Here is a 22588-nt window from a genome sequence, read left to right on the forward strand (position 1 = left end):
GCTGGAGTTTCTGGGACAGCCTCAAGGGCAGCCCCGCATAGAGCGAATTACAGTAGTCAAGCCTGGAGATGACCGTCGCATGGATCACTGTGGCCAAGTCGGGGCAGGAAAGGTTTGGACTCCAGGGGACAAAAGAATGGTGAGGAACTTGACCAGAGGGGTCAGGAACTGTAAATAGTTTTAGTGTCTTGTGTTAACGGGTGTCAGGAGGTGGGAAAAGGGTGGGAAAAGACAGCTATCTGCTACCCAGGTACTGTCCCGTAGCAATGATGAAATATTGGGAATTTGGAGAACTAATAAAAGTGGGTGGCACCTTCTCTTCGAGTACTGACTCGTCTCGCTGCCAGAGGAGTGCGGACCCTGCTATAGCAGTTGCTTTTACAATAAAGGTCCGACTTCTTAGCCACTTCCCTATACAATTTGCCTTTGTACCGCCTGTTTCTTTAATCTCCGACCGCAGGGAACCCTCTTTACCTAGCGGGCTCACAGAGTCCCCCAAGGACCTGGAGCTGCGTGTTCCATGCTTTTTTAAAAATATTTTATGCAACAAGCTTTCATGATTATGTAGAGTGGAGGACTTCACAATGATCTTATACTGCAGGAAAACCACTCCTTTTACAGTGGATGAAGCCCTTCATATTCCATCTCATCCTGATTATCAGAAGATTGTAAATGATCCATCATGCAAACTATTGGTGGTGATGTCTTTCTGTATTCATTCAAAGGTTCTCCTCAGAAAATAAATGATTGGCGCTGTGATCAATATTGTTGGATCAACTGTGGTGTCCGACGATGGCCGAGAATTAATCTGAAGCTGAGGAAATTTTACCATAAAATCAAAACTTGTTCAAGTCCAGACAACCTCATAAGGCACAGTTATAGACTGCTAGAGCCTTCTTGTGAAATGGTTCTGATACACTATATTGGAAATGAGAGGGAATTCCGTGCACTTCCTCATGGTGACAGAAAGAGAAATTTGCTAAGAGCACATATACGGACAATGCCTTCAGTAATAAGAAAGATTTCAGATACAAGTGCTAAGCCCTCAAAAATCTATAAAGACCTTTGTAATGACCCTGTAACCAGCTCAGCCTATATACCTGTAGCTCAGCCACGAAACCGGGAGCAGGTAAGAAACAAACTTTTTTTAAAAAAAATTAATTGATTTTTCCATGTATACTTCTTCTAACAATATATCTTTAACAATTTTTCATATTTCCACCCTCCTCCCCTGGACTTCCCTCATACGCCTATTTTGCTTTATTTCCATATTGTTCACCCACCCTGCATGTTGTTTCCCCAAAATTTCACAGAATACATATTATTTTACTTTTTATTGCATACAATTGTGATTGTTTTCTCAAACCCTGCCAAGGAGTCCATTTCATTATGTTGCCTCTTCATATATGTTGAAAATGGTTCCCCTTCTCTTTTAAAGTCTTTGTTGTCCTTTTCATGTAGTTTATCTGATAGTTTTGCAAGGGCTCCATTTTCCATAAGCTTCCCCTGCCATTGTTCTTTCGTTGGTATTTCTTCTGCCCTCCAAGTTTGTGCTAATATAATTATTGCCACTGTTGCTGCATACATAATTTCTGATTTTATTATTTTATATCTTGATCTACAATTTATTCTTCTGGTTTCTTAGCAAAAGTCTTTTTGAACATTTTTTTCCAAATTCATTGTATATCAGACAAAGTTGCTTATTATCACTATTGACTGAAATAAAAATAACATATTTGATAATGCATTCATCTTTATTGCTGCTATCCTTCCCATCAAGGAGAGGTTCATTCTCTTCCAAATTTCCAAATCTATCTTCATCTCATTCCAAACTTTCTCATAGTTGTCTTTATATAAATTTATTTTTTTATTATCAAGCCAAATTCCTAAATACTTGACTTTTTAATGAATTTCTATTTTTGTAATCTCCTACAGTGATCCATGTGGCGGTCACCTCCAGGCTTGACTACTGTAATTTGCTCTACATGGGGCTGCCCTTGAAACTGTCCCACAAATTCCAGCGGGTGCTTCCATGTTTCTGGAATTTCCCCTTTTGTTAATATTTCATTAATTTTATCTTTCATTGGATTTACAAGGTGTTCTTTAATTTTTTTATTGTACTTTGCTGATAATCCATCTGTTCCTGGTGATTTGCCCACCTTTATTTGCCTTATTGCCTCGGAGATTTCTTGGTCTGTTACTTGTGTATTTAAGAATACTATCTCTTCTTGCTTTATCTTTGGCAGATTACTCTTTTTTATATTTTATATAAACACACACACACACACACACAGCATTTTGTTGTATGAAATGACCTCTCATGACTACAGTGGTACCTCGGGTTACATATGCTTCAGGTTACAGACTCTGCTAACCCAGGAATAGTACCTCAGGTTAAGAACTTTACTTCAGGATGAGAACAGAAATCATGCTCCGGTGGCGCAGTGGCAGCAGGAGGCCCCATTAGCTAAAGTGGTGCTTCAGGTTAAGAACAGTTTCAGGTTAAGAACGGACCTCCGGAACGAATTAAGTACGTAACCAGAGGTACCACTGTACTCTACAAGCATTAAATACAATTTTGATTTTTGTTTCCTTAGGTAAGAAACAAACAAGCTTGAAAGACAACATTCACAAAACAGTCGTGATGATTTGTACAGTGTTTATGAATTAACAGAGCTCCTTGAAGGCTTCATCCATGTGTCCTACAGTGATTGTTGTTATGGTCCTACAGGATATTTCATCTGAAATTGGGAAAATAATATCACTGAAGGCAAATTTACCTATGCTTTTTTCATATGACACAACTTTTCAACTTGGAGACTTCTTCCTATCTATTTTATTATTTCAAAATGTGCTTTTCGCTGAATCACCACTGATTCCTGTAATGTTCATGATGCATGACAGCAGGCGAGAGGACAATCACAGGAGATTTTTGGAAACCCTTTCCAAGCAGTGTCCATTGCTCAATTCAGAAAAAGTTGTCATAGTGTCCGACAAGAAAAAGGAATTGAAAAAGCTTTGGATCATGTTTTGCTCAAGAGCCACAGAGTGGTATGCTGGAATCACATCCGCAGAGACATCGTGTTTTAGCTGAAAAAACATGGGGCCAGTTCAGAGGATACCAAGGTATACCTTGCTGACTTTTTTGATCTTCTGAGGTCAAATTCTGAGCAAGACTACACATTCAAATTTGATAAACTCAGGACAGGTTGGAGCAAAGCATTCTTGGACTACTTTGAGGAAGACCTGCACCAAGCAATAATAAAGCATGCTGGGGCCTGGATTCTAAAGAGACTGAACATATATAAAGAAAAAAGTGGAATCCCCACAAATGTCTCTGAGAGTTTTCATGTAGCTTTCATTTGCGGCCTCAGTTTATTAGACACTCAAGATCACCAGAACATACAGTCTTTCCTCAAATAGCTTGTGATCCATCACAAATCGTGGATCTTGTACAAAGGGGATAACTTCCGCGGCCTAAGAAAGATGAAAGCTATGAGAAGGCACCATCAGTTTGTCAAATGGTACTAGCGGGCTTTATGGTACTGAACAATTTAATAGCTGTTTGTCCACAGCTTGGTGTATCTGTGGTAAGGGGTAGTAAGGAAAAGCATTATGTTGTCCGCCTTTTCTCCAAAGAGAGCTGCTCTTGCCCATCATCCAGGACTTGCTACCATATTATAGCTGCCAAAAAATCTATCGGCATGCCACCAGAACCAGGGAAGCCTTGCCGGTTGCAGCTCACACAGTTGAAGCGAAATAAAAGGCAGAAGAGTAGCTCAGGAAGAAAGTTCTCCAGACTGAAGGAAAAGATAACTGTAGTTCCAGCATCTGATTCAGTGCAGGCTGCTGAGGAGTTGGACTCAATGATTTCTACATCAGTTCCCCCATGGCACAACTGTACCTTCAACACACTCAGTCTACAAACCGAGGAACTTGTGGGTTCAGTTGCCAACATCTGTGTTTATGGTTATGACATGGACACACTGAAAGGATCGAACTGGATAAATGACCGCATAATACATGCATTTCTTGCCTCCAGGGTGATCATGACAAAGAGCTAGGTCACGATGGAACAATTTTCCCATTTAGTTGCCTCTTCATTCAGACCCTCATGTGTCAAAAATTGTCAGTGAAAGCCCTGAAGTCCTGTTTGAAATTTGGAGTGCTAAAGAAAGATGCTTGGATTATTCCAGTAATCATTTTTAAAAGGAAGACCATGCTCTACCTAGATTCCAACCATGGATTGAACCACTCTGTGATTGATGCAATAACATCCTTCTTAGCATGTCTGTATAAGATGGATTCAGACTGTCCCTATAGTTTTGCAGACTGGTCATTTTTTGCACCAACTGATATAACCAGGCAAGGTAATTCCAGTGACTGCGGTCCTTTCACATGTACCATTGCACATCTGACTGCTTCTGCTGCCCAATTACAGTACACATAAAAGGATATGACCGCCATTAGTTTTTTTTTTTTTTAAAATAATTTTTATTGATTTTACAACATAAACAAAAAACAAATAAACATAACACGACTTCCCCAAACCTCCCCTTCACTGCATCCATATTTTAAAATTTTTAGCAATTCTTCATCCCATTTTTATATTTAATTCTCTTTAAAAAAAAAAAAAATTCTATTTTATAAATTTCAATTTATAGCTGTAATTCTTTGTATCCAATCCCTTGACATCTTAACATTCCGAAATTTTACAACAATTTTTAAGATAGATTTTAAATTTTTTCCAGTCCTCCTCCACTGTCTCTTTCCTCTGGTCACGGATTCTGCCGGTCATCTCTGCCAGTCCCATAAATTCAGTCACCTTGGTCTGCCATTCTTCCAGAGTAGGTAATTCTTTAGTCTTCCAATACTTCGCCAAAAGGATTCTTGCTGCTGTTGTTGCATACATAAAAAAGGTCCTATCTTTCTTTGGTACCAATTGGCCGACCATGCCCAGGAGAAAAGCCTCCGGTTTCTTTACAAATGTCCACTTAAGGATTTTCTTAATTTCATTATAGATCATTTCCCAGTAGGCCTTAATCTTTGGGCAGGTCCACCAAAGGTGATAAAAAGTTCCTTCACATTCATTACACTTCCAACAATTGTTATTGGGCAAATGATATATCTTTGCAAGCTTGACTGGGGTCATGTACCACCTATAGATCATTTTCATTATATTCTCTTTCAGGGCACTGCATGCCGTAAATTTAATACCTGTGGTCCATAACTGCTCCCAGTCAGCAAACATAATATCATGACCGATATCCTGTGCCCACTTAATCATGGCTGATTTAACCGTTTCATCCTGTGTATTCCATTTTAGCAGCAGATTATACATTCTAGACAAATTCTTAGTATTGGGTTCTAGCAATTCTGTTTCTAACTTTGACCTCTCCTTCTGAAATCCTAGTTTTCTGTCCTGCTTAAAAGTTTCATTGATCTGGAAATAATGTAACCAATCTCGGACTTTAGGTTTCAATTTCTCAAAACTCTGTAGTTTCAACTTTTCACCATCATATTCTATAATTTCACAATATTTTGGCCAATCTGTATCCATGTTCAGTCTTTTTACCGCCTTGGCTTCCATTGGTGACAACCACCTGGGGGTTTTACTTTCAAGCAAATCTTTATATCGATTCCATACATTATACAATGCTTTCCTAACAATATGGTTTTTAAAATTTCTATGTACCTTTACCTTATCATACCATAAATATGCATGCCAACCAAAACTATTATCATAACCTTCCAGGTCCAGAATGTCTGTATTCTCAAGAAGTAGCCATGGTTTCAGCCAGCAAAAAGCTGCTGCTTCATAATAAAGTTTTAAGTCCGGCAGGGCAAAGCCCCCTCTATCCTTTGCATCAGTCAAAATCTTAAATTTTATTCTGGGTTTTTTGCCCTGCCAGACAAATTTAGATATGTCTTTCTGCCACTTCTTGAAACAGTCCATCCTATCTAGAATTTGCAATGTCTGGAACAGAAACAACAATCTCGGCAATACATTCATCTTAATAACAGCAATTCGGCCTAACAAGGAAAGTCTCAATCTTGACCATATATCGAAATCTTTCTTCACTTCGGCCCAGCATTTCTCATAATTGTCTTTAAATAGGTTCACATTCTGAGATGTTAAATTCACCCCCAGATATTTTACCTTTTTAGTAATTTCCAAACCAGTTTCTCTTTGAAAACTATCTTTTTCCCCCACCGTAAGATTTTTTTCCAACACCTTTGTCTTATGTTTATTTAATTTAAATCCTGCTACCTGACCAAATATTTCAATAAGTTCCAGAACTCTTTTTGTACTGGTTTCTGGCTGTTGTAATGTCAAGACTAGATCATCTGCAAATGCTCTTAGCTTATAATGTTTAGTTCCGACCTGTATACCTTTAACCAGCTGGTCTCTTCTAATCATATTTAGGAAAACCTCCAGTACCGATATAAACAATAGAGGGGAAATTGGGCATCCCTGTCGTGTCCCTTTCTCTATTGGAATTTCGTCCATAACCATACCATTTACAATTAGTTTGGCCTTTTGCTCAGAGTAAATTGCACTTATACCATTTTCAAAGTTCTTGCCTACCCCCATCCCTTGGAGATTCCTCTTCATAAAGCTCCAACAAATGTTGTCAAAGGCTTTCTCTGCATCCACAAAAATCAAAACAGCTTTTCTATTTATGTCAGTTTCCAGAAGTTCTAAAATGTCTATAATATTCCTCACATTGTCTGACAATTGCCTGCCTGGTAGAAAGCCAGTTTGGTCCCTGTGAATCTCCTCTAACAAAACTTTTTTGAATCTTTTTGCTAAAATGTCTGCAAAGATTTTATAATCCACATTCAAGAGTGATATAGGGCGGTAATTCTTAACTTGATGTTTCTCAGTTTCTGTCTTCGGTATAAGTGAGATGAATGCTTCCTTCCACGATTCGGGAGCCTTTTTCCCTTCCAAAATTTGAGTGCAAACTTCTTTCAATGGTTGTATTAACCAATCCTTCAGTACTTTATAGTATCTCGCGGTTAGTCCATCTGGTCCTGGTGATTTTCCCAGCTGCATATCCTGAATGGCGCTCTCTATTTCTTGATCTGTAATTTTCTCATTCAAACTCCTTCTATTATTTTCAGAGATTTTTGGTAAGCCGTATTTTCCAATAAATTCTTCTATCTCCTGTTCGTTTTTTGGCCCTTGTTTGTATAATTTCTTGAAGAAACTTTGAAAACAATTACTTATCTCATTTGGTTTATTAATAAACTTCCCATCTACTTCGAGTGATGTCACTGTATTCAATTTTTGCCTCTTTTTCAATTGCCAAGACAGTAGCTTCCCACATTTATCTGCGGACTCAAAAGTCTTTTGTCTCATTTGTTTAATTTTCCATTCTATTTCCTGATTCATCAATTCCATATATTGTGTTTGATAGAATTTTATTTCTCTTAATATCTCTTGAGATTTTGGCTTAGATCTCAATTTCTTCTCCCCTTCTTTTATTAGATTCCAAATTTTCTCTTTCTTCTCATTCTGTTTTTTCCTCTTTATTGAATTCTGTTGTATTAGGAAGCCACGCATCACGGCTTTACTTGCATCCCAAATAACTCTTTTTTCGGTGTCTGATCTCATGTTAATCTCGAAGTAATCTTTAAGTGTTTTCTGGGCCTTTTTGCAAATTTCCTCATCTCCAAAGAGGGTGTCATTCATTCTCCATCTAAAGGTTCCAGCTGTTGTCAGTTTCATTTCCATCTTGACAGCATTGTGGTCAGAACAGGTCTTTGGGCAGATTTCTATTTTTTTAACTTTTGATGCCAGATTACTAGAAGTCCATATTTGATCAATTCTAGTCCATGTCATTTTTGCTTCAGAGAAGAAGGTCCCCTCCCTTTCCAGAGGGTTCCTAGTTCTCCAAATGTCAATCAGGTCCATAGTGTCAGTCAGTTCAAAGAATGTCTTTGGTAGTCTTCCATCATTAGATATTGTTTGTCTTTGGGCCTTGTCCATGTTTGTGGAGACGACTCCATTCATATCACCCATCATTATAATTTTAAAATCCAAAAAGTCCATTAAAGTCTCGTGCAACTTCTTGAAGAATTCAGCCTTCCCCTCATTTGGTGCATAAACTCCAACAATCAAAATCTTTTCTCCATAAATTTGAATTTCCACTGCCAGGTATCTTCCTTGGTCATCCTTAAAGATCAGTTTTGGTTCAAATTTTTCCTTGACATAGATCACAACTCCTCTTTTCTTAACTCTATCTGATGAAATAAATTCTTGTCCTAATCTCTTATTTGTTAAAAGTTTTTTATGTATCCTGGCAATTGAGTTTCTTGTAGACAGATTACATCTAGATGTTCCTTCTTTAATAGATGAAATACTTGGCCCCTTTTTCGAGGGTGGTTCAAACCATTACAGTTCCAGCTGAAGAGTTGCAGAGACATTTTTGTTACTGGGTAGCTCTTCCACCGACTGCACCAAGTTGTTGTTCCTCCTCGGTCGGTGCTCGGTTCAGTCCAAATGATAGATTTGAAATGTCCGGTACTTCCCCCTCACTAACAGTTCCTTTCTGAAGATCCTCTTGATTTCTTTCCAAAAAGAGTTCTTTATCCTGGTTTGTTTTTATTTTAATTTTCTTCCCTTTAAAGTTAAAGGACAGCCCTTGTGGAAATTCCCACCTGAATGGGATATTATTCTGTTTAAGTAGATCAACTAATTCTTTAAATTGAGATCTAACCTCCAGAAAATATTTAGGAATATCCTTGAAAATCTGGATCTGAGAATTTTTAATGACCAAGGCCTTCTGGAAATGTAGGTTTAGTATTTTGTCTCTTTGTTCCTTTGATCCCAGGGTAATTAAACAGTCTCTTGGCTTCTTCCCTTGCTTTCTGCCAATCCGAAAGGCTGAGGTTATCACAAATTCATCTTCTTCTCCATCTAACTCATCATTCCAAAAGTCTTGAAATTTATCTGTGAGGAATTCCCCAAGTTTGTCCTCTTCCTCTTCTGGAACCAGTCTTAATTTCAGATTCTTGCTTTTCCTTTCCAGTTCTAGTAGGGCTAATGCTGTATCATGTTCATGTACTTTTTTTGCAATAGGCGCAAATTTTCCTTTGGTTTCTTCGGCAGTAGACCTAGCACTCTCAGCTATTCTCCTTGTTTCCGTAGACTCTTGAACCAAACGGTTTATAGAATCTGTATTAGATGAGATTGTTGTTGTGTTCAGGTCTAGTCTTGTTGTCAACTCCGTCAGTTTCTTAGAGTTCTCTGTAGACTGTTTAGTAAGTTCTGCAGATTGCTTGGTGAGTACTTCTAATGACTGATTTATTTTGAGCAGAGCCTGTGTCATTGACTCCATTGATGCTGCTGTTATTTTTTCTTGTGCAGCTGCTGCTCCTGATAAAGAGCCTCTTTTTTGAGCTTGTTTTTGAGCCTGCTTTGTTTTACTTCTTGTTGAAATCTCTTCTGGCGGGTTGCTCATAACTCAAGGTCATTCACACAGGAAAGTTGCAAGTGGAAAATCCCGCTGGATACACCGTAATACAACTAAAGCCCTCTAGAGGAGGAAATTGTAACCATCCAAAGGCACCCACAACAAAGAAACAGAAAGTCCAAAGGCAAAAGTCCCACTAAGAGTCTTTAATTTGTAGCACTTTACTGTTAAAATTGTAATCCACCAAAGTCCCGTTAATATGTTTCAAATAAGTCTTATTTTGTAGCCACTGTCTTTTGACAGCTCACTTGACAGTTCCTTTTTCAGGCGATCGCTGCTCCGGCAGCCTGACCAGAAGTGTCAGCAGCAGAGGTTTTTTATTCCTTATCCCTTTCTTTTGCAGGTTAAATTAATTCTGTTTCTTCCCCCCCTTCTCCTGCACTACAGGGGGGAGATCCTTTCGATGTCTGGTTTAATAAGAGTTAAAAAGAGAGTCCATTTAAACACAGCTCAGTCTTTTCATTGCTCCGTTAATCATGCAGATCCGGGAGGCTGACTTCCTTAATTTTTGCCTTCCCGTTTTCAGCCAAATCTTCTAAATTTTTAAGTCCCGTTTTAATTTTGCGTTCTTACTCACGGGTATTGTTGTTGCCAATCTTTAGTTTCAGAAAGGAATCGGCGCTCTCCGTTAATGGCGACGCGGCTTCACTCCGTAAGCTGGGTAGCGATCCTCAGCACCGCGCTAACCCCGATGCCGCTCCGGAGCCTTTAAAAAGGCTCTTTCACGATGCCGGGGGGGCGCAAAGGTGCCCACCGAATCTCCTTGCTCACAGGCTTCAGCGCCTGTGATTTTAGGGGTCCCCCGCTTGCCGTAGCGGGTAAGACCCGAACTTACGGAGCAGTCCTGCCTCGGAGCCCGAGGCTAGGACCGCCATCAAACGCTGGCGCCGACCGGAAGTCGGATATGACCGCCATTAGACCCTGGATTGCAAAAGAAATAATACATTACACTGGGAAAACCTATCTTGAAGGACGAGAAAACTATATTCCAATTGAAATTGCCGCTCCTCCTCCCACAAAGAGACAAAGCTTGAAAGAGAGTCACATTACTTTGTCTAGATCATGCCCAGAGGAATGGAAGGATACACTAACCTATTGCTCAGATCTTTTACCTACCTTGTTTGAAGGCAGCTGGTCAATACGTTTTTTGAAGGAAGGGTGCAGGAGGCCCAGTGGTGAGTGTGACCAATCTATGGTTTACTGTGAAGGAAACTGCAAGGACTGCTTTTGCATAGGCATTGATTCAAAAGATCTTCCAGAGGTTTTTGTGTGTCCAGATTGTCAATCCACTGTGGCCAAAGATATTTTGAAACTGCGAACTGTCATATTCCACAGGTTGGTATAATACAGCAAAACCTAAACACATAGCTTTCATCATCATGGCAGGGATGGTCCTTTTCCATAGAATTCTTATTCATGGAGTTGGTTTTTATATCCTGCTTTTGTCTACCTTTAAGGAGTCCCTCCCACCCCCACAACAGATACCTTGTGAGGTAGGTCAGGCTGAGAGAGTTCAGAAAGAAGTGTGACTGGCCCAAGGTCACCCAGCAGACTGCATGTGGAGGAGCGGGGAAGCAAACCTGGCTCTCCAGATTACGAGTTCACCACTCTTAACCACTACACCACGCTAGCTCAAAGACAAATAGATGCCAGCTACTGTATACATAAACTTAAGCTTAAAAAATAGCAACAATCCTTAGCTAAAAGGACCTGTGGTCAGGGATGATGGGAATTGTTGTCCCAAAATGTCTGAAGGGCCAAGTTTGCCTATGCCTTATCTAATGGAACAGTGCAGTGTACTAGCTAGTGTCACAGAATCATAAAATCATAGAATCATAGAGCAGTAAGAGACCACAAGGGCCATCTAGTCCAACCCCCTGCCATGCTGGAACACATAAGCAAAGCACTCCTGACAGATGGCCAGCCCCACTCACCTCACAGAGTGTTTGTTGTGGGGAAGGAAGGGAAAGGAGATGGTTAGCCGCTTTGAGACTCCTAAAGGAGAGTGAAAGGCAGGATATCAAGTCCAAACTCTTCTTCCAAACTCTTTATAATAGTGACATTTCCCATAAATATGCTGGGACACAACCAAGTAATGTTATAGATTTAAATGAGATTCATGGAAGGGCCAAGTTTATTCTGCACTTTAAAGGAATGGGGTATGGAAGTGCTTAACTGATTCTTGATCAAGGACAAAACCTGGGAGGGAGTATCTTCAATCCCTGTAGCAAACAGCAGGCACAACACCATTTTGTTTGGAATGTAGAGCCAGTTCTTCTCATAAGCAACCAAGGGGAGCCCCTGAGGTTCTGGATGCACCACTAGAACTGGCGGCATGGTGTGAGTACCAAGTAGAGGTCAGGAGAAGGATGTGTTTCTTCTGGAGTCCCCACTGGGGAGAAAGGGGACTATAAATGAAGCGAGGGCCTCACAGACCTACACTGCAGCCAGTTGGGCTGAGGGAAGCCCACTGAGGTGCTGGCATGATTCTACTGCAGTTTTGCTCCCTCCCTGCATGTATAGCTAAGAAAAAACTTTGTCTCACCTCCCCACACATTTTTTGATTGCCAGCACACCAACATCTTCACAGGTAGATGCGTGGGAAGGGGGGCAGATTTGTTTAGCCCCCCCCCCCAAGGATCATCTTTTCTTTAGTTACCTCAACTCTGATGCTACAGTGGCTGTCTCATGTCAATGTTTGAGTCCATTTGAGTCACCCAAATGCAGATGGTTTTGGGGAAACACCTGGATCATCTTGTGACCTAAGCATGTTGCAGTTGTCTTTTTCCAGTCCTAGATAACATGTTTTGGGGAAGAGTGCAGTCTAAGTTGTTGCAGGAATTTATGCATAGGTTGGGGGGGTTGCCCCTCCAGCAGATATCATGCACATGCAGCCCACTACCAAAATCAGCACAATCACTTTTGTGACTTTTGTGACTTGTCCCCACAAAACACTTCATCACAGTTTCTTCCTATCTATTCAAAGGGCCTCTGCTGATAAATGTATTCACTGATAAACGTATCTATGTACTGGCTCACTGGGAAAACTTCAGAAATTCATATAGACATGTGAGCTCAGCTACTCAGCAGCCCCTCTGCCTGAGTGATAATTCCTGGCAACCTGAGTGCCAGACAGGTAGCCCTTCCAGAAATAACAAATCCAGATGAAGAGAAAAGGGTGTGATTAACTTGGCTGGGAAACAGGGAAATGCAAATATCTCTTTTGCTTCACTTGATGGGTGTTTGGTGGAGGGCAAGGAGAACCATGGGGAAGGGTCCAAGATGCTTAGATTACTGCCACCAGACCTCCCCTTTCACGATGTAACCGTGATGTATTAGTGGTGTAGTTTGGGGGGTGTAACATGGAGATTAGCAGCTAATAAAAGTTTGGGGGCTCTTTTGTTCGGGGCTTCCATCTTGTTCCACCTTGTGGCAGGTGGGGGTCCTGTCGTGACGGTCTACAATAAAGACCAAGCCTACCGGCTGCTGTTTTGCTCTGGTATTCCTGGCTGGTATCCTTGTTTTTTGTCCAAGGGAGCCCTCAGATTTCTCCGTTAACAAAGTGAAGTGTCTGTTCGTCCCACAGTGTATCTTAGTGCCATAATAGCAGCCTGAAGAGTTTGGACTTGATATCCTGCCTTTCACTCCCTTTAAGAAGTCTCAAAGCGGCTAACATTCTCCTTTCCCTTCCTCCCCCACAACAGGCACCCTGTGAGGTGAGTGAGTCTGAGAGACTTCAAGAGAAGTGTGACTAGTCCAAGGTAACCCAGCAGCTGCATGTGGAGGAGCGGGGAAGAGAACCGGGTTCACCAGATTACGAGTCCACCCAGTGGTGGAGGAAGGGGTGTAGAGTGAACCCACTGCACCTGGCACCACCATTCTGTTGAGGTGCCATCGCGGCCACCCCCGGACATGTGCCGTGCTCTCTTGGCGCACCAGGCACCACGTCCCCACTGGCGGCATACCTCATCTCCAGGATGTTCGCCACGCCCCCGGGACGCACACCACACCCCCACATGTAGTGCACCACGCCCCCAGGACACACTCCATGCCTCCTGTGATGCGTGCAAGCCACGCCCCCACATGCTGTCTGCCCCCAGTGCCAGAGCTTGCAGCTTCGCCACTGAGTCCACCGCTCATAACCACCACACCACACCTCAAGTGCCTTTTCCAGTTGTCAAAAATACCCTGTTGTTATCATTTTTGAAACATTAGTGTTATGATAGCACCTAAAGCCTGAAATATCTTCCTAAAAGATCAGACAAATGTTTAGGGAAAGTTGTTATGAAAGGAGGAATGAAGAATGTAAGTTCAGCATATAATTCCCTGCATTATGCTTTCGGGTCTCCATGTGATGAGCATGTGGACAGACAGAGGAGAAGGCTGCATGAGGCTGACAGTTAATTGCAGGATGACCTTTCTTTCTGCAAAAGAAAGTTGTGCATATTTGATCTTTGTGACCGTTCAGTAAATGTTTAAATTATAGTTTTTTAATATCGAACCCAAGCTCTGATTTTCTCAGTTCTCCCTTCACCTGTGTGTATCCTGCTATTTCTATCCATTTCTCCTTTCTCTTGGCACAAATGTATATAAAATTATACAGGAAAATGTTAAATGATCTCTGTCTCTACCTTTCTGTGCAATTGCTCAGAAATGTCACTAAGAAAGCTCTATATATTGGCATGGTCTCTTTTATTGGAATAATTTCCCAAAGTTAATTTTAAACGGGTACATAAGACCAGTGGGCCAGAATTTTTGTCCCAATAATATTTTTTTCCTGTGGCCATCACCAAATCTTCATGCAGTTAACTCCACAGTTTAATCTCTCATGGAATAAAGTGGTTCTTCCTTTCGCTGGGTGCCCCTGAGGTCAGTATTTCAGGAGAGTGACGAAAAGTTCTCTCTAACCACTTTATCTTATTTAATTTTCTAACCTCTGTCATGTCTGCTACCATCTTATAGACCTTTTATAGACTGAACATTTCCAAACTCATCAGCCTTTTCTCAAAGGAAAAGCACTGGTTGCCCAATTCTAGATGTAAGAGCAATCTGGTTGCCACATTTATCACCCTGTTGATCACCAGGATTGATCTGGCTGATCAGACGGGCAAGAAATGTGTCTGCCATCCCCATCATTGTGCATCCCCCCCCCCCAAAGCCACACACTCCATGTAAGAGAATGACCATCCCACACAGAGCGAGAACACCCTCTTCTGCACTTTTTCCAGCTATGCCATATTCGTTTTAGAGATATGGCACCCAAAGCTGTACACAGTATTCCAAATGGGACCACACTATAGAACTGTACAGGGACATTACAATACTGACCGTTTCATTTTCAGTTCCTTTTTCAATAGTCTCCAGCACTAATTCTAGATCACAAAATGAATAAATGAAATAATAGTGGTTCTGATCCTTGTGGGACCCAACTGCTCACTTTCTTTAACTTTTAACATGGCCTTGGCCCCAGCACCCAGGAGATCCTCTGAAAGCCCAAGTTGCCCCAACTTTGTGCAAAACAGTTGTAGCCCTGGAGAAGGGAAGGGAAGGGGTCTGACAAAACTTTGTTAAGTAAAGTATCTTTGTCTGCTGAAAAACAAATGTTTAGCCAGCATAAAAGAAAACTTGTCCAACTGTCTCTAGCTTATGTTGGCCTCCCTCTAGACACAACAAGGCTGTATAAGGTACATAGAGTGGGACAGCGAAAATCTTCAATAGAAAGGCTGCCTGCACTCGTTCCGCTGACTGGGTAAACCCTGACATCCAGATTGAAATTCCATAGAGCAGTTTGGCTCTAACTTTAGCATTAAAAACCTTGAAAGCAGAAGGTATGTGTTGGTTACCTCTTGTTGCAGAAAAGCGCAATATGGCCTGCATAGACAGCTGGCTGGCATTTACCGCCACTGCGCAGTGCAAGGAGCACCGGAGCCTGTGATGGAAAGTGATCCCCAAACAGTTGAATCTGAATACCTGCTGGATATGTTTCCCACCAAAAACCCAACTATATATCTTACGAGAATTCCCGAAGACCATTATTTTGCTTTTATTGAAGTTCATGCTCATTTTCATTCTAGACAAATAGTAGATACAGGCATTTAGCAAACGCTTTAAGCCAATTCTAGTTCATGAGAGCACAATCATATCATCTGCATATAGAAGAATGGTAATTTTTGATACATTTAGTTTACGGCTGTGAGCATCCACCAGTTTTAGTAATGGGACGAGTTCATTTAAGCACAGTGGACCAACACCAGCTGATGGCGTGGCTCCCCAAATCAACACTTCACACTGGACTTCAAGCATCTGGCATTGGAAACTTCACACTGGACTTCAAGCATTGTGTGGCATTGTGTGCCTCCCCATTCTTCCTCCAGATTCTGGGTCCTTGATTTCCAAATGAGATGGAAAAGTTGCTCCTATCAGAAAAGAGGACTTGGGACCACTGAGCAACAGACCAGTTCTTTTTTTTCTTTAGCCCAGGCAAGATGCTTCTGACATTGTTTCTTGTTCAGGAGCGGCTTGACAAGAAGAATACGACATTTGAAGCCCATCTCCAGGATCCGTCTGTGTGTGGTGGCTCTTGATGCACTAACTCCAGCCTCAGTCCACTCCTTGTGAAAGTCCCCAGCATATTTGAATGGTCTTTTCCTGACAATCCTCTCCAGGCTGTGGTCATCCCTACTGCTTGTGCCCCTTTTTCTTCCACACTTTTCCCTTCCGCATAACTTTCCATTAATGTGCTTTGATACAGTACTTTGGGAACATCCAACTTCTTCCGCAATTACCGTTTGAGGCTTTCCCTCCTTATGGAGGGTCTCAATGATGGCTTTCTGCACAACTGTCAGGTCAGCAGCCTTCCCCATGATTGTGCTTCCTACTGAACCCATTGCAGGTGTTATGGATTGAATAGCTACTGCACCTTTTCACAATATTCTAATTTTCTGAGATTGTTAATTTGGGGTTTTTATCAGCTGTACCCCATAATCATCACAATTATAACAAATAAAGGCTTGACATATCTTACTTTGTATGTCATGAGTCTATCTCCTATATTAGTTTCACCTTTTAAGTTGAATTACTGAAATAAATTAACTTTTCCATGATATTCTAATTTTCCAAGTTTCACCTGTACATATTTTGTTCCCTATGGCAAGGAGTGCTAGGATGGGAAGCATCCATGTAATCCACCTTGTCTTAGACACACACCAGTGATGCATCAGAGGAGCACTTTGCGCTTCACTTAGTTCTTAAGGGGGAGAGATGGATAAAGAGAGAGAGAGAGAGAGAGAGAGAGAGAGAGGTTGCATTGGAAGTAAGCAGGGACACCGCAGGGGCTTGAACCCCGTCCTGGAAACCAGGAGCGCCAACCACCAGCGTCTTTTGCTTTTTTTTGGCCAATGCAACAAGGTGAAAAGCAAAACCTGAGAGAACACTCTGAATACAGAATGTTCTCTCAGGAAAAAAGAAAACCCTTAAGAATTATGAAGTTGCAGACAGAACACAATCAAGGTTTTATCCCTTGCCATTAGCACTAGATGTGTTTACGTCACAGAGTGCCATGTTAACTGCCATTAATTTGCAGGGCAGAACAGAGAGACTGGTTCCAGTCTTCAAACTCTGCCTTTATGCTCACCTTTTTGTTTGTCCCTCCAAAGTGTGAATTCATGGGCCTGGAAGTTCCTTCTGCTGGTCTGTGAAAAGCAATCTGGACTCATTAATTTGTCCCCGGCCCTTTCCCACCAATTCCAGAGAAATGTTTTTGGAACACAGCTCTTCTTACTGACCTGACTTCTGCAGGAAGAGCTGGCTTCACCTGAGTGTGGTGGGCTCTGGGACAGAACTGTGAAGAGATCAAGCGGGGGGAAATGGAGAAGCCAGCCCAAAAGGATTGGACTGAAAAAGATCACTGAATTGTGGAGTGTGAAGTTCACTTGCCGTTAAGTTTCCTGAAGGCTTGCAAAATTCTATTTCTTGTGTCCCTGAGATGCACCTGGAAGAGACTAGGGTCTTCAGCAGCCCTCCCCTCCAGACACAGGAGCAAAAACAGCAGGTTACCTAAAGCAGCGCAGTCAAAATGCACGTGTCTCTCAATCCTGCACTGCAGATGTTCACTTGATGCATCAAGAGCTCAGACACTGCCTCTTATTTGTCAATGGAGCAGATCTGCTTCTGGCACAGGTAGCTCTGTGAGGTCTGTAAAAAAAAGAGCTGGAACAAAACAAGGCTGGCTGTCCCACCCAAAGATGTACCTTATTGTGTGGTGATGGCGCAGGAAAGGGCCTCCCCTGCAGTGGTGTCCCAACACGAGAAGTCCCTCCAGGTAGAAGCACGGAGAGCGACTGCATTAGGCTTTCAAGTTTGCAGCTCTTCTGAAACAGGAATTGAATAACCAACATTGCTCAATACAAGCTCTTTGGAAGATTTAGTTTGCATATTTGATGGATGATTCCATTTAGAGCCTACCTTTTCTCCAACAGGCTCAGGGTGCTTGCATGGTCCCCCTCACTGCGACCTGAAAGAATCTTTGTACAAAGAGTTGCAGGCAGAACACAACAGAGATTTTCCCCTCAGCCAAGCACAAGATACTCACCTAGTTGACCTTCAGCCAGAAGACACACAACTGTATTGCTGCCATAATTACGATGGAGCATTTAGAGATTACTTGTTAGTTATTTGTGCCACCACTGATAATTCAAATGTTTTATTAACAGAAGCTACAATTGCAGTTGAAGGTAACCAAGTGAGAGGTTACAGGCAAAGGAAGCAGTTCACTACAGCAGGTTTTAAAATATATTACCTTTGGAACAGAAGTACTGGCGAGGATCTAAAATTTTGTATTTGTTGGAAACCCAGCAACTATCAACCCTATCGTGCAAGTTTTCATTAAAAAGCCAGTAATACCATTTGGGTCGAATTAAATTTCGAATAGTCTCAGCATTTATGGATCATGTTCCCTGCATTCAACAGACATACCGGTACCCCAGGCAAAGAAAATTGGGAGCTACATGCCTCCTTTATCTACAGGATTGAAGGGTACAGACCTATATTCCAAAATGTTTGACAAATGTGGGATATTATGATTTTGTGTGGGCTCACTCTGGTCATTAGTGGAACAATCAGCCACCCCCTTATGTATGAGTAAAAATGGCCAGAGATGCAATTCATAAGATTTCAAATATTTTCTCAGTCATTTAAGCCTTACCATTAGCAGACAACATTTTCTGCCCTTTATGTACAGGAAAAAATGGTCACGGCTCATCCTTCCTAATTGTGAATATGTTTGTGCTTAAACGTTTGCTGGACTTTTTTTGCTTAAAAATGGCTGGCAAAATGGTGAAAACCTCTACTCACTCCAGTGCCTCTACCAGGCCGCACCATTGCCATCAGTAGATTCACCCTCAAAATGCCTTATTTGCTTTTTCACACTGAAATCAGCAAGGCAACTGCTACAGACAAAGGAAGCAGTTTGATGCATCAGCTTTTAAAATGGGTATTCTAAATGGGTATTCTACCTTAGGAACAGAAGTACTGGCGAGGATGCAAAATGCTGGCATGTTTGGAACCTTTTGGATTTATACACATCTGAAGGAACAAAAACGCAACAATATTTTAGTGACCCTCTTCTGCAGTTGCCCAGTAAGTACAATTCGTTTGGCTTCATGTGCCAAATGCCACCACTTTTAAGCAGCTGCTGAAGAGGGTTTGTTATTCTACTCCTTGGAAGCCACAATATACATAAAATTAAGTTCTGCCCACTAGCAAAGGAGCTTATCTATAGTCCCCAAGAAGCTATCACAAAATGGCTGCAAAGCATTTTTGTCAACAGGGCAGCCTGAGCTAAAATGTCATTAAATGGAACTATGTTGTCTTCTGCGCCTCTGCTTTGCTCTTTATCACATGCACAGCTTTCTTTCCCCCTGGATCCCCCTGGATCCCCCTACCCTTCTCACTTCTAAGTCTTACCTGTGGTAAAATCTTACCTGCCTTGGTTTTTCCAACTTCTGGAGCGAGGTTCTGGAGCGAGTGGTCGCAGACCAGATCCAGGGGCCCTTGGAAGAAGCTGCTTTTCTGGCTCCATTTCCTTCAGGGTTTAGGCCTGCTTTTGGCACGGAAACTGCCTTGGTCGCCCTGCACCTCTGGCGAGAGACAAGGGTGACCCCCAGTCAGCTCAGTGCCCCCCAGTGCCTTCCATCAGCTTCGGCTGGTGGCCCAGTTGCGCCCGCCCCTCTCTGGCCAGGGGGAGCCTGACTCCTGCTGTCTCTGCTCTGGGAACCCCTTCTTGGGTCCTTCTTTTGGCTTCAATTTTGTACATTGGATATTTTATGTGAGCCGCCCTTAGACCTTCGGGTCTAGGGCGGCATAGAAATTCAATAAATAGTAACAACAGTAATGATAATAATAACTTCGGCAACAGAAAGGCCAAACTAATTTTTATGAAATGGCTTCTGCTTTTAAAAGAAATGCCTTCTATTTTCTGCCATTATTCTTCACTCTGCTTGAAGCAGACTTCATCTCCACCTACCCTTTCCTCTGCTCCTTTGTACATCCAAAGACTTGTTGCTCGAAAGGGAAATATTCTTTTCTTTGTCTTAGTTTTCCCTCACATTCTTTTCTTTGTCTTAGTTTTCCCTTGGCTTTTCTAGCCATCAGGTGTATCTGCTTTTCTTGATTCTCTTTATAATCTTCATCTTGGTGTATTTTAAGATTTTTCAGTTTAATTTTTTCTTGGCTAAGCTTTCTTTTGGGGGCTTTCTCAAAGTCCAGCATCTGTCCAGAATTTACTCTCCCTGTTTTACAGTACTATGATTCTTTGTTGGTCTTCTTATTTTCTTTGTTTCCTTTAAATTTAAAATGTATTGCGTCTCCTAAGACTTTTTAGGGAGTTAGTGAATCTATTTATCTTCTGTCTGAATGTCTGTCTGTCTATCTACAAGCAACATTTAAAACTGCCAACTATGGAGATCACAAGGGAAAATTTGTTGTATCCCTTTTTAAAGTTGTAAATAACAACTTCACCTCTGACCAGTGAGAGGGCTAAAACCAGTATTATAGCCAGGGACAGTCTCACTCACTAGACTCTGGCTCGCTCCTTCCACCACCTGTTAGTCATAAGGACACATAAAATAGTCCCTTGGCGCATTAATACAGTGGATACAAATGTGTTTGTTTTCAACATGGGATCACTGCGCATGGGTGAGAAAGTAGTGCCGGCCCCACTCTCTAATAACAGGGTTGCTGGGGGGCCATCTTGAATAAAATATGGGGGGGCGGGCAGGCGGTTAGCCCTGCCCTACATAGTCACATGACACGGCACACACAATTAAATGGCAATGGCTATCAACAGTTTTGGGGGGGTTCCAGCCCCCTTAAATATTGGGGGGGGGGCTTAAGAGGAGTTAGCTCCTAAGCCAGGGTATGTGTCATTCCGGGATCCATGTCTTTGTTTGCTTGGCTATGTGTAGAACATGCTGTGCCTTTTAATGACATTTAGCCCATGTATCGCACTGATCTGAACATTAAAGATTTTGGTAGACACTGCAGCCTGAGTTTGAATTCTTCTTTGAATGACAGGCAGGAAACTCTCCTCCACAGTGTGCTTTTTTGGAGGTTCTCCTTGTGGGAGGGGCCCCAGGGGCCCCAAAATGGATAGCCTATCACTTTAAGAAAATGCTTTAAGAAAATGCTAAGAAACTGTTAAAGCTATATACCTCTAAAACCAGTATTATTGCCAGGGACAGTCAGCGGCGGAGGAAGCTGCTTGGGTGCCTGGGGAGCAAGCTGCCCATAGGGGCAGGTGAGGGAGGGGCAAGGTGTCCATCATAGGGGGAGGACGACGGTGGGGTGAGGCATCCATAGGGGCAGGGCACACCATGGGGCCCCCAGAGTCTGCCTGCCTCCTCCCACTCAGTCGCCCTACAGTTGGGGGGGGGGAGGCAGTGGGCGGACCGTTGGGGCAGCGCAGAGTCTTGGGCACACGGCAGGCCCCGTGGTGAGTGCTGCCCGGCATTTTGTCACCCCCCGCAGTGGGGACACCCGGGGCAGCCCCACACCTATAGCACCGCCCTTCCTTCGCCCCTGGTTGCAGGTGGTGTGGCCGGGGGTTCAGGGGAGAACAGCCCCCCAATCAAGTACAGTGGTACCTCGGGTTAAGAACTTAATTCATTCCGGAGGTCTGTTCTTAACCTGAAACTGTTAACCTGAAGCACCACTTTAGCTAATGGGGCCTCCTGCTGCTGCTGCCACCACACAATTTCTGTTCTCAACCTGAGCTAAAGTTCTTAACCTGAGGTAATATATCTGGGGTAGCGGAGTCTGTAACGTGAAGCGTATGCAACCTGAAGCATATGTAACCTGTTATGTAGTGAAGTTTCACCCTGGGCCAGCAGGGGGATACTGTAGATAGTTTTCACTCAGGTCTGTAGATAGTTTTCACTCAGGTCCACCTCAGTTATTTTAGGTGGGAAACTCTGGGTTGTTGTTGCTACAGTGTTGACAGCCGGCTCCCTATAAAAGCAGGCCGGCTGAGCTGTTTGCTAGTCAGTTCTATTCCAGCTTACAAAATAAAGAGCTACTTGGAGAAATCGCTGTGTCGTCTGCTATGTCAACCCACAACTTAACACTGGCGACGAGGATGGGATAGACCAGGTCTTTGCCCGGAACTATGTGGGGGACATTCCTTGGGTGCCAGCCACAGTAGTGGGAGTCACTGGACCTCGCTCGTACCAGGTGGCACTCGAAGACGGACGCTTGTGGCGCCGGCACATAGACCAGCTTAGGCGCAGGGTTGGGGACTTGGGCACTACCGTGGTGCCAACTGCGCCTGTGGCTCCAGAAGAGACACTTACAGATGGCGAGGCTCCACCTCCACCTCCCTCGCAAACTGCCAGCGTGGAGCCCAACCGAGCCGCTTCAGAGGGTCTGCCAGACTTCCCACAGACTCAGACCACTCCACTTGCGGAGGCTCCACCCACAGCAGCGGATCCAGGGGAGTTGGTTCCAACGCCACCTAGGGTCGCACCACAGCCTCAGCAAGAACTGTGTGGCCCTCCGGACTTGGCTACCAGTCCCCGGCGGTCTGGCAGAGTTTCCAAGCGCCCAACTTATTT

General features: G+C 42.8%; 1 protein-coding gene and 2 long non-coding RNA genes across 4 annotated transcripts in view; 1 reads left to right on the plus strand and 2 right to left on the minus strand.

The window, feature by feature from the left end:
* LOC309332719 overlaps positions 1 to 22588 on the minus strand; it is a 132756-nt gene that overhangs the window by 21602 nt on the left and 88566 nt on the right. The window lies entirely within an intron of this gene.
* The window catches only part of LOC309332724, a 49198-nt gene that overhangs the window by 20250 nt on the left and 6360 nt on the right, over positions 1 to 22588 (plus strand). The gene's annotated exons all lie outside the window — the stretch shown is intronic.
* Positions 15510 to 20028, minus strand: LOC309332717 (uncharacterized protein; the record flags this gene model as incomplete). The annotated part of the gene is made up of 6 exons (XM_081845855.1): positions 15510 to 15898; positions 17116 to 17173; positions 17267 to 17322; positions 17732 to 17851; positions 19463 to 19618; positions 20005 to 20028. 6 exons carry the CDS (start codon positions 20026 to 20028, stop codon positions 15758 to 15760), a joined length of 555 nt encoding a protein of 184 aa, XP_081701981.1. The 3' UTR covers positions 15510 to 15757.

The sequence above is a fragment of the Podarcis erhardii genome, assembly GCF_964252035.2.
Source record: "Podarcis erhardii genome assembly, chromosome: 17".
NCBI lineage: Eukaryota > Metazoa > Chordata > Lepidosauria > Squamata > Lacertidae > Podarcis > Podarcis erhardii.